At 37.8% G+C, this 12,876-nt stretch overlaps 2 protein-coding genes across 3 annotated transcripts in view; one reads left to right on the forward strand and one right to left on the reverse strand.

Annotated features, from left to right (window-relative positions):
- il12rb1 (interleukin 12 receptor subunit beta 1) overlaps positions 1-4,631 on the reverse strand; it is a 12,082-nt gene extending 7,451 nt beyond the window's left edge. The window contains exons 1-6 of the mRNA XM_053635450.1: positions 4,281-4,631; positions 3,680-3,803; positions 3,258-3,436; positions 2,716-2,852; positions 2,585-2,624; positions 1,690-1,812 (exon numbers count right to left, since the gene is read on the reverse strand). Of these exons, the coding sequence (XP_053491425.1) occupies positions 1,690-1,812; positions 2,585-2,624; positions 2,716-2,852; positions 3,258-3,436; positions 3,680-3,803; positions 4,281-4,332 (655 nt within the window). The 5' untranslated portion in view covers positions 4,333-4,631. The remainder of the gene's footprint in view (positions 1-1,689; positions 1,813-2,584; positions 2,625-2,715; positions 2,853-3,257; positions 3,437-3,679; positions 3,804-4,280) is intronic.
- Positions 4,632-11,754: 7,123 nt separating this feature from the next.
- The window catches only part of mast3b (microtubule associated serine/threonine kinase 3b), a 36,725-nt gene continuing 35,603 nt past the window's right edge, over positions 11,755-12,876 (forward strand). For both annotated transcript variants that reach the window (XM_053634021.1, XM_053634022.1), the window contains exon 1: positions 11,755-12,374. In XM_053634021.1, the coding sequence (XP_053489996.1) occupies positions 12,331-12,374 (44 nt within the window). In that variant the 5' untranslated portion in view covers positions 11,755-12,330. The remainder of the gene's footprint in view (positions 12,375-12,876) is intronic.

Raw genomic sequence — 12,876 nt, forward strand, 5'->3', positions numbered from 1 at the left:
GTCATGCTTTCGTCTTTTAAACCACTGCAAGGATTTTACTAAAAATGTAACTGATAGCAGGCTGCAGGTTGTTGAAAACATTGCAGCCAAATAGAAAGATGGAAAATATCACATCCGTTTGAGTCTCACTGTCACGACTGTTAGTTTCAATAATAGTCAACTGCAAATATGTTTTATATACATTAGCGACTCATCCATATATATATATATATATATATATGGATGTATATATATATGGATGTATATGGAGACACACAGGGTGTCCTAAAAGTCTCCATACATGCAGGACATTAACACTTTACCTAGGTTTTTTGTTTGTTTGTTTGTTTGTTTGTTTGTTTGTTTTTCCAGATAGCCTTTAAGAATGTCTTTGACAAAATAAGTACGTATTGAAATCATTCTCATGCCTGGATCGGGAAGCTGTTGCAACGTTGCCATGAAAAAGCAGTCTGCCTAACACCAGATGTGTTAACACGACTTCATCGTGAGTGGGAGAAACGACTCCGTGTGTTTTTACAAAAATCATGTAGAGGATGTTTTGTAAATTAAGTTACATTTTGCTTAAAAAAAAAAAAAGTTCATTTCCTCCATACATTTTAAATTACATTGAAATATTAATTACTTATTTTCAGTGACAAATTACTTCTTTTTTTAAAAAATGCTGTTACAGATTTTCTGATTTTCCATTGATCTGGTCATCCTTCCAGATGCACATCTTTCTAGATCTTTCTTGCACAACCAAGGTGCAGCGTACTCACTGGCCCACTTAGCTTCCATAGAGCACCAATTGGTCAAAAATGAAACTACAAAATAGAGGTGAATAAATCACACTGCCTATGTTAGTTATATAAATGTTATATAAAAGGCTTATGAGTAGGGCAAGGACAGCAGACAGGACAGTTAATGATATGGACCTCATCTGTGTTTCTTCTCGTACACGGTCACAATGTCACACCTGCCTTATTGAGGACAGATGTCTTTCAAAATACATTTGAAGGTAAATTATCAAAATGATCCAATTGGTTAGTTCATACTTTCCCTAAATTGAAAGGAAGTAATTGGCAGTATAACTAGCTATATTGGATATATAACTAGCTAGATTGTTAATGTGTCTTTGGGGTGAAATTATCCACAAACAGAAACCATCATAATTGCATCAACTGTTTAAAAAATAAACATTAAAAAAAAAAGAAGCCATGATTAACTATTTGCACATCTAAAAGATCGACAGGATAATTATTATTATTATTATTTAAAATACAAATGAGGCAAATTAAACATTGAGCTAGCAGAGTTATTTTAGAGATGTAGAGAGTACATTTGTCCGTGCTGAGGGTTCTGTATTTTAGACCAGACTACATCATTCCATTCTCTCAATGAAAATTGGTGTACAGAGGTAGTTTCTTAAAGTTTAGTTAGTTTATTAAAGTTAGTAGTTAATGTCTTGTTGACTCTCAACTGCCCATTATGAGGTAACTCAATAAATTAACTAGATAGTAGCCTACAGCCCAATTCGAATATGATAACCTATCAACTTAATCTTGTTATTATGTTTATATATGTCATCCTGCCCCACCAATATATATGATCACAAACCACTATAGTAAATAACAAAGATATTATTATTATTATTATTATTATTATTATTATTATTATTATTATTATTATTATTATCATCAGGCAAGTTACCAGTGGGAATGTCAGCGGTCTGGCTCCAGTCACTCCAGAGGAGGCTTTGCTTGGCCTTGCGTCGAATTTGGACCTGGTACACTGTGTGCTCCTGTAGCTGCAATGTGTAGGAATCCCAAATACCTGTATTGTGTAAAACACATTAAGAGCCATGATATTTGCCTTTGTTAAATTTGCATAGAAATCTTGTCAAATACTCTAGACCAGTGGTCACCAACCTTGTTCCTGGAGATCTACCTTCCTGAAGACTTTAGCTCCAACTATAATCGTGTCCACCTGACAATCTAAACATTATCTTAAGAAGTTCTTGATCAGCTAAAACATGTGTGTTAGATTTTGGTTGGAGATGAAACCTGCATGAAGGTAAATCTCAAGGAAGAGAATGAGTGACCACTGGTCTAGACTTCAATTGCTCAGTACAGTACATCAGTATCCTTTTTGCTTGAAATTTCTAAGATTGCACATTTATTATTTTCAGCATCCAAGCTGCTGGCATTTCAATGATTTGGCGTAGTCAGTTACATCGTTGAATATATATATATATATGCATGAATGATGGCACTGACATTTGTGTGCTGTGTTGACTGCACAAAGAATCTCCATTGAGTCGGAGAGAAGTTTCCCCTTTTAACCATATTCAGAATGAGTCATAAGTGAGACAATATTGACAGAATACTGAGAAAATATTGACGCAATGTCCTCATGACTGAGAAGAAACCAAGATCAGGGTACAACAGTCCCTAAACCAGCCATTACAACCAGAACCTGCACGCCATTCTGGTTCGTTTAAAAATGATCTTCCCAAGCCCAGCAGCCAATCGAATGCATTTATTCTCTTTTAACAGGAGATCATGATCGACAAGCTTTGGTCAAAATAATAAGAAGGGAAACAAACCGTCCTCAGTCTCTTTGCTATCCTCAGTCTGAAAGGTTTCCTGAAATTGAAAAATATATATTAAATTATTACATTATATCACTGCATACAAAGCCAAAGAAAGAAAGAAAAAAAGAAAAGAAATGCCGTACATTCTGCCATGAATCATTAATCTTCTTCCATCTGATCTCATGAATAGCACCTTTGTTGTCATTCACTCTTGGCCAGCTTAATATGAGCTTTTCAGCTGATCTGATCTTTTTCTGTATGTCGGGTGAACTATATTTAACTGTTGACAAAGTAAAAAAAAAAATAGCAACAATGAGCTACTTTGACTGTAGAACATTTTGCAGAGATTTTGCCATATAAAGTGGCCGTTTTAGCAAAGTAGGCTGATATTACAGTAATTACTGCAGTTACTGCATTTACTGCAAATTTACACTTATTAATTTGGTAAACGCCATTGTCCGTGGTAATAATAAAATGATGGCAGTGATGCAGGAATAAGAGTCCACCACTCAACAGACGTAGAAAGAGCAAAGAGTCACGGCTAAACACACAAGCGAGCAGGAAGTGCTAGTACTCAGGAGCGGTTTGAGCAACCATCATTTGATACAATCCTCAAACCAATGTGGACCAAGCCAAGGTTTAGTAAGCATCCGGTGGTTTTATTGAATTGATTTATCAGACCTACCTGAATTACGTAGGAGCACAGAGATGGTTGGGGAGCTGCAGGTCATGTTGAATACTTGCCTGTGCACCCATATATCCAAAAGTTGTGTTGTAGTTAGAGATTCTACAGTTAAGAATTTGTACATCTGATTCTCAGCAACGAATTGGCTAGCATATGAGGAATCATTAACAGATGAAGTCCTGGAGAGAAACAGAGTCAGCTTGTTATTAAGCTACTTTAATAAAACTGTGGTACATTCTTTCATTGATCTCAGAGTTGGTCTCAATATGTTTGCAACTCACACCAAAAATATCCAATTTGAGAAATTGTTTTTAGACAAAAGAAAACAAACGGAGGTATTTATGTACTGGCTTGAGAACAACCATTGATAAGGAAATTGAAAATGACAAAAGGAAATAATGTAATAAAATGAAATAACATACTGCAGAACAATGGTATAAATAGCATCTGGAGAATGGTCTCGGTCCCCCCATTCACACAAGAAATCCTCATCAGGCTTAGTGGTACTTTTGTAACATTGTGGTCTCGAGACACTGCAAGTTGCACCTGTAAGGACATCAAGATCAAAATCATGTTGTCAAGATCAGGATTTTATTTAGTATTTCGGTATGTTTAATGATCCCCTGATCTACAGTACGTGCAGATACTCTCATACATCACCATGCTGAATAATAAAAAAATAATTATTATTAGCAGATGTAGACCTTGAAGGCTATTTACTTCAGAATGAAATTCAGCAAAATACTTATAAGCATCTATAGGCTTGTCACCTGGTCCCTAGGTTTTTAATTCTGAGTTTTTATATGAGTAGAATATACTATATGAGTAGAACAACTATAACTACTTTATATCTAGGAATTTTATATCTAGGAATATCGCTTCCATTTCACTGATTATATCAGTCGAATCTTTGGTTAACCTCTGTACTAGCTGTGAAGTATATCGGTAACATCTGCATTTTGTGGTTGTTGATGGCGTATGATAGGCACTGTTTACTATAAATATATAAAGAGACATACATACCTTTATCAGCAAACACAGCAACAAGAAACACCAAAAGTCCTACAGTCTTCATGGCATCCGGTATGCAGACAGGTCCTGATATAAAACAGCTCAGACATCCGCAATTGTCCAACGTGTGACCCTACCTGCCATAGTATGCAGAGTCTTGAGCTTTATCTCCTTCTGTAATAGGTGTCATCTATCCTTTTGTCTCAAACTGAAACCTTGAGCAACTCATGTAAGCATGTTATCACTCTGTTACGTACAAGCAACTATGCTGCATGACCACAAACCACACATCGTGTAGGGGAGGGGACTTTTGTGATAGCTCAAAAGAGATGAGTTGCTTTCAGATGCCTCACTTGTAAAAGTCTAACTTCTTTCCTGCTGCATTCAAAAGTCAATCCAGGGCTGATGTTTATTGGACAGCGAAGATTGTATTGTTTCATTACTGTGGGAATTTGGATGACAGTTTCTGCCATTATTGCATTCTAGAACCCTTTTTAGAGAAAGGGTTTTAGAGAATGGGCACATTTCTGATCAATCAGAAAATGTCAGAGCAATTTAGGATTCGACTCCTGAAACCTGTTTTTACATCCTCATTCCAGTCTAAATAAATCCTCTTTCATTTCTCTTAAGGTCAAACCCATATCGATGTATTCTCATTAATATGGATGACGGTGCAATGTAGGTTGTTCATCCTTATAAAAATGAAATATTTTCAGCCCAACGCTCTAACAGTACCAGCTAAAGCGTGCAGCACCTCAGTGAAGCACCTCAGTGAAGCATGCAGTCTGCAGCATATCGATTGTGCTCTGGTTCAACATTATTACATTTTTCTTAAATTGATACATTTCTATAAATTTAGTATTAAATGCATGAGAGGCTATCATTCATTTTTGTAGCCCAGCTGCAGCTGATGATCTCTAAAAACCTTACGTGAGACTTTTTTCATGGGCTAGCTATAAATAGTGGAATAGTCATTCGTTCCGTCATCTTCATTAACTTCTTTAAACTGCTCAGCCTGTCCTAGTAACACTGGGCAGGAGACACTTTGGTTGGGATATCGGTACACCAGGATGAGCTTGGATCCACTGTGACACCGACCACGATGAAGCAGTTACTGGAAGTGAGTGAGTGAGCAATCAACCAACCAGTCTGGAGGAATCTGGAGAACCCGAAGGAAACCCTTGTGGGCAAGAATACCAAAAAAAGAAAAATTTCCAACTTTAAAAAATAAAAGGTAAGAACACAATGCAAAAAAAAAAAAAAAAAAAAAAAATACATTATAAAGACAGTGTTTTAATGAAGCTCTACATTTAGCACAGGTGGAAAGTAACAGATTACATGTACTCATGTTACAGTACTTGAGCACATGGTTCACTGTAACACTACTTTTTTTTTTAGTGTTTAATTAAATTATAGCACTTTTACTTGAGTCTTTTTTAAAAAAAATAAAATATTTAGCTTCACTACATTTAGCTGAACATTTTAAATAATTCCATTTCAAGACCAAATCAAAATAAATAAAGCAGTTTCCTGTCAAAAGTCTACATTTCAGACACCAAATGCTTAGTCAGCAGCAGCAGTGTCTGAGACAGTTGAGACAGATGAGCATCCCTGGCCCAATTTAGCAGCTGTCTTCAGTTTTCAACGCTTTGGCATGATAATGAGCTGCAAATGATGCGAGCCAAAAACTAGCCGAGTGAGCTAGACTTCTTGCTAGCCAGATCTTTTGCTGTTTTACAGTATACATGCTCTGTATTAAACTAACATTGTCACTCCGATGTTGTGTTCTGTTAAATATGTCTAAATGTTGCCCCAACAATAATCTAGCAATCAGGATAATGTGTAAGGGGCTTTATCTTTGCTAGGTAGCTATAGATATCTATGTAGCTAAAAACATGCATGAATTAACTTGAGTTAGCTAGAAAGCTAAGGTTACTTTTCTGTTGATAACGAAGGAGGTAGTCATGTCAGCTTAGCTCACTTGGCTAGGTAGCATAATTGTTCAGAAATGTATTCCCTAGATAACTTTTTCAGATTAGTCGTGTCAAATTTAGACATATAGCAATATCATTTGTAGTTATCACTACTTTTACTGTGATTTTGAGTGAATTATTACTACAGTAGCTGTACTCTCACTCAAGTCTGTAATATGTTTTGAACCACTGGTGTTTAGAAACTAAAGCATGTGATTGGTTTAGAGAAGCTCTGGACATTTTTACATCTGTACACACCCATGATCACATTCTAAATTTTCTGACCAGGCAGAATATAATTTATCTCACTCTCTATTTGAACACGTAAGACACGTTGACGCTTATGGAACATTCGTGTATAAAACATGATGTTTTTGTTGTTTCTTGTATGTACTGAAACACTTTCACCTTCTATTACGACTTTCCATTTCTCTGAAATCACTCACATATTGTAAAGGCCACACCTCTTGGTTTTGTCACATCACTACTCTGTCACGGCTGGGTAGTTCTTTAGGTGTTTTTTTTTTTTCTTCATTCTGCTCTGAGAGCTTCATTATGTAAGGACTCTTTGAACAAATTAAGAACTCACAGCTCACAGAGTAATGCTGAGACTTTATGATAGTGCAGAAATTGTAATATATGTTCAGTGTATTACACCGAATCAAAACCAGATTTGTTATACAGGATGGAATGATTCCTTTAAGCAGCCAAATATAATCAAGACACCATCTATTCTTGTAATTAATAGGCCAGAGTCAGGGTCTCCTTTCTGAATTTCTGTGGTTGTGGGTGACATAAGACAAATATCCTAACCACGTGTTTGCGGTTCAAAAGTGGGTTTGATTCTGCAAATTTGCAACACATTAAACACCTTTTTTTAAATCCCCTCTCCCAGTTCAAATGTGTGACCAGAAATGTTAATCTTTTCGGTGGATTGCATCACAAATAACACCATTAAAAATGTGATTTTCAACCTCCTAATATATTCTGGAGTATTTATTATTATGTACTGTATGTACTTTTTTATTTTTATTTTTTAAATTTTTTTAGTGGGGGGAAGATTTGTAGTCACAGCACAAATTATATAGTTACAGTTACATAGTGCTTTACATAGTGTGTGTGTGGGGGGGGGGGGGTCTCCTCAACCACCACTGGTGTGTAGCATCCACCTGGATGATAGCCATAGTTTGCCAGAAATCCCACCACACACCAGCTATTAGTGTAGCCGATTCAGAGATGGGGATTATTAGGAGGCCGTGATAGAGAAGGGTCGGTGAGGGAATCAGGGGTTATTCCTCTACTCTTTTACCACAAGTGTCCTTGGATTTTTAATGACCACAGAGAGTCAGGACATCAAAGACCACAGGGTAAGCACCCCCTGCTGGCCTCACTAATACTACTTAGTTTTCCATCTATGTACTGGCCAGGCTCAACCCTGCTTAGCTTCACTGGGCCACCAGGTGAGAACTGCAGACTGATATGGCTCTGGCATCTAGAGAGCTCCTCCGGACTTGCATAGTAAACTAAAATAGTCTGGTATACTATTGGTTGATGATGTGGTATCCTGAAACTTGCATGCTTAGTCAGGTTCATTTTAATGATGAACAGGCTGTTGGCTGTTGTGGTATAATTTGACAGGATTAGTTACTGTAATAAACAACGAGAATGTGAAAATGCATATTGAGATACTTCTACAATGTTAATCTGAGCTAGTTGCCTGGCTAGCTATGTGCTTCTGTTACTGTAGAAGGTGACACTTAATGTCAACTTTCCCATAGGTCAATGTTTTCATTTCATCTAAATGCATTTGTGTAAATTATTTTGCTAGAGCAAGTCATTCGACCAGAGACTAGCTACCGACAGAACTAGAGAGGTCAGATAAGGAAGTGTTTGGCTGACGCTTTTATCCAAAGGGTGAGATAACCATGGCTTGGCAGTGCTGGGAATCGAACTCATAAGTTTACAATTAGTATCCTGACCAATTACTTCCCCAGTTTTTATTACTTTTACCGTTGACCAACCACTTCCCCCATTTTCATTGACCCTTTCTTTCAGACTAGTGATGATGAAAAAGAGGTTTCGCCTTGAGACAAAAAAGACATGGTAGTGTTTTTTACTTTAAAAAGCACCAGAATGAAACATAATATAGCCACTTTGAATTGTTTTATTAACAGGCATTACTTTAATTTATTAATTGTTCATTAATTGTTTATAGGCATGCAGTTGTCATGGTTTATAGCCACTGAATAGTTATTAATAGTTTATAGGCATGAACCCATCACTAATGGATTATAGACATGAACTAGTCATTAATGCACCTTTGTAACTACGAAATTTCATGTAACTAGACATTTTTGTAGCTGGATAACCATTTTATTTGAACACCCCTGGTATAGGTAATAGCAGAGAATAAGCAGGGCTTGTTATTTATATATTTATGTTTATGAACACTGAAATGAACACAGCTGGAAGAATACGGCTGCTGAGTGAGAGTGGTGTTTCATATTTATGGCAATGTGTGTTACATTTATTTGTTTCATTTCACACAATGACACAGCATAGCCCATGTCATTAAGAATCATTTAAAATAAAATTAAAAGAGACAACAAGACAAAAATCACCTGAAAGGAAATGTGAAAGGCAAAGTCAAACCTCAAACATGAAAGGCAAACTCCAGACAGTCATATGAAACCAACCTCTAACATCTGCTTTTTTGTGAAGTGTGCAAAAGTGCGTAAATGGGTCACTACAGGTTCCCGGAACTGGTATTGAATCTGAACTTGTTATGAATATAGTCTGACTCGTGTAAAAAAAAAAAAAATTCCTCCAAGTTGCTAAGAAGGCCATTTCAGTCAAATTTGAACTATGGCATCAAAAGTGTGCTTTGGGTAATTTCTCAGTTTATCATTAGATCTGAAAGGCAACATATGAAAGGCAACGTTATCAGCACAACCTATACACTATATAGCCAAAAGTGTGTGTAAATCCCCATATGTATTTGTTGAACATCCCTTTCCAAAACCATGGCTATTAATATGGAATTGGTCCTGGTTTTTCTGTTATAACAGTCTCAAATCTTCTGGGAAGGTTTTCAACTAGATTTGGAAGAGTGGTTGTGGGGATGTTCCCGTTCAGCCACAACAGAATTAGTGATGTCAGGCACTGGTGTCAGACAAGACGGCCTGGCACATAGTCAGTGTTCCAGTTCACCCCAAAAGTATTCAATGGCGTTCAGTTCAGGGCTCTGTACAGGCCACTCCCTTTTACACCAACCTTGGCATGCCATGTCTTCATGGACCTTGTTTGGTGCACAGGGGTTTTGGTCATTTGGTTGAACATGTTTGGGCCCTTTAAATCCAATGAAGGCAAATCGTAATGCTACAGCATACAAAGACATTCTGGACAATTGTGTGCTTCCAACAGTTTGGGGAAGAACCAGATATAGGTGTAATGGCCAGGTGTCCACATGCTTTTTGCCATATACGTACACTCAATGGATTTATTAGAAACATGTCTCTAAAATCAGCTTCAGTTCTTCGTGGCATGGATTCCACAAGATGTTATTAACATTTCTTTCAACATGGACATTCTGGTCCATGTTGACATGATTGGATCACGCAATTCCTGCAGATTTTTCAGGTGCACTGTATTGCTGTGAATCTCCCGTTCACCCAAATCCCAAAGGTGTTCCAATGGATTCAGATCTGTTGACTGGGAAGGCCACGGAAGAACACTGAACTCATTGTCATGTTCATGAAAGCAGTTTTGGGGTCCTGCTGGTTGAGATTTAACCCACTTCTGAAAAGCCTGTAGCTCCAGTATGCTTATTCAGATCACCACTGTGGCTGCTGTTATCAATCCTTGCATGTGCAAAAAAGATAGACGTATCTAGGATGGCCTGCTTGGGAGCCAGTCAAATTGCACAAAAATATGAGTCATTCTTGCATGTGCAATATGGAAAATGCTTGCAAATTGGTGCGACACCTCTTTTGTGCTTATCATGTGCGAACTTGAAAGGTAAATGCAAACCATTTCAAATTCCAGGAAGACATTTGTACCATGCAATATTTTTTTTTCAATTAAAACATTTAAATATAGTTTTGCATTTACCAAACTTGCTGGGAATTATAGATATGGATGAGGGGGATGAAAGCATCAAATTGTGGCTCCAGCACTGAGCTAACAGTTGCTGGATTTGGGGCATCTTTGTTTTGATGAGAATCTGCTTTGATATTAAATAGACAAGATCTAGATGCTACAGCAAAAATACATTTTTCCTCCATCTTGTGACTGCTTATCATTTTAATATCATGAAGCTGTACAGACCGTAATAGTACTCCTGCAAATTTGGAATGTCACGCTCCCCTATTGCTATGTCATTATGAGAATCTAAACGTTGAATGTACTGAACATTTAATTGTTCTGTAAAGGAGTAGACCATGTTTTTCACCAATAGTCCAGGTTAGTTTCCTACAGAATGATGATATCTCTGTTGTCCTCAATGCAAAGGGGAGGGGTGTTGCTTATACGGAACAATAAGCAAGCAAGCACACAACACTCTTTTAGTACCATGAAAGATTGCAGGAATTTGGAGGTAATTCTGGATGTATGTGCGGCAGTGGCTGTTTTTCTGCACCTCGTTCTTATTGCTGTCAAAGGGCACAGCATTGTGTTGCTTCTGAGTCATTACAGTAAACAACCATGTATGAGCATGCGTGTGTGTGTGTGTGTGTGTGTGTGTGTGTGTGTGTGTGTGTGTGTGTGTGTGTGTGGGCCTGTTTTTACATCTTTGACTAAATGTACCCACAAGAATATGAATATCTGACAGTTTTGACCTTTTGGGGACATTTGGCTGGTCCCCATTAAACAGCAGCTTTCATTTAAACTAGCAAACAAACAAACAAACACGAACTAGCCAAAATGTTAGACTTAGGGGCTTATGTCTGTCCTCACAAGGATAGTAAGACAAATTCGTGTGTGTGTGTGCCTGTTTTTATGTCTTTGATCAAATGTACCCACAAGGATATGAATATGTGATGGTGTTGACCTTTTGGGGACATCTGGCTGGTCCCCATGAAACGGCAGCTTTCATTTAAACAAACAAACACAAAATAGCCAAAATGTTAGGCTTATGGGCTTATGTCTGTCCTCACATGGATAGTAAGACAAGTGTGTGTGTGTGTGTGTGTGGGGTGTGGGGTGTACATAGGTTTACTTTACCCTCATGTTGGAAATGTATCTTCTTTTCTCCCTCTGAAAGAAACAGGCAACAATAATAACCATGGTATGGGTAATCCTCATCATTTTCATCACCATGGTAACTAAGAAACCCCATCCATCTCTCTCTCTCTCTCTCTCTCTCTCTCTCTCTCATTTTGCAGTCCTAACGCCTTTAAAGCACATTAAAGGGAAGAATGAGCTTGTTGGTTTGTTTCCCCCACAGTGCTGGATACTGGACTATTACACTATCTATTTATTATCACTATTATTATTATTATTATTATTATTATGCGTCAATTGTGAATGTTTGTCCTGTTCTGAGTCTCCAGCATGCATTTAGGAATAGCAGGAAATAATTCCTTGATGTGTGTGTTAAATAACTGGCGTGCACTGAGATTAAACTGACTTTGTGGACCCAAAAGTTGTGACAGCAGATGAAAGCGCGCGCGCGCTCGTGTTCGCGCTCACCTCTGCTGACCTCTACAGGTCGAATTTATATTCATTTCCTCGTTTTTTTCTTTCGCTTTTACATCCTGTGTGGTGGTGGTTGTTGTTTGTTTCGGGTTTTTTTGTTGTTGTTGTTGTTCTGTCCAAATTGTAATTGATTCTGTACGTGGCTGTAATTAATTATGTTAAAGTACTCATCACCAACACCACCCTCCTCCTCCTCTTCCTCCTCCCTTCCCTTTAAACCTGTTCACTAGTTACTCGCGAGACATGCGCGCATCTTGTGGAGATCCTGTCGGTTCCGTTTTGATTAGATCTACTTGATAGAATCGGACGGTGGTTTTGGCGATGTGGGTGATTTCTGCCTGAGACAAATCTCAGCCAGCTTTCTGCACTTCGCTTGTTGCCGATCATTGTGAGGCATGAAGAGGAGAGACAAGCTGAAAATCCCCTCCCTCACTTTGGAGTAAGTTGGCTTTTTTTTTTATTTTTCTTTTTTTTTTTTTTAATTCCTCTATCATTGATGAATAATTTAGGAGTAGCTGCCGGAAGACGAGGGGAAATCCCTCACTACTGGTGAGTAGACAGTAATAAGAGGGGGGAAAAAGAGCTGCGACGTGGGAGCACCCAGTCAGATTTGATTTATTTTTTATTTTTGCATGCGTTTATATTGTTGCTATGTTTGTTATTAGCACTCAAAATGACATGAAAAATCTAGATTAATAGTCTATATCGCCTAATTGCTGAATTCAGGGCTGCTTCAAATAAAACAGTTGGAGTGAAACGTTATAAAACACTACCACAGACTATAGAGCAGTGGTCACCAAGCCTGTTTCCAGCAATCTACCTTCCTGAAGACTTCAATCATAATCATGCCCACCTGACCGTCTAATCCAGTGGTCACCAAGCCTGTTCCCAGAAATCTACCTTCTGAAGACTTCAATCATAATCGTGCCCACCTGACCGTC

Source organism: Ictalurus furcatus, chromosome 10 (assembly GCF_023375685.1).
Source record: "Ictalurus furcatus strain D&B chromosome 10, Billie_1.0, whole genome shotgun sequence".
NCBI lineage: Eukaryota > Metazoa > Chordata > Actinopteri > Siluriformes > Ictaluridae > Ictalurus > Ictalurus furcatus.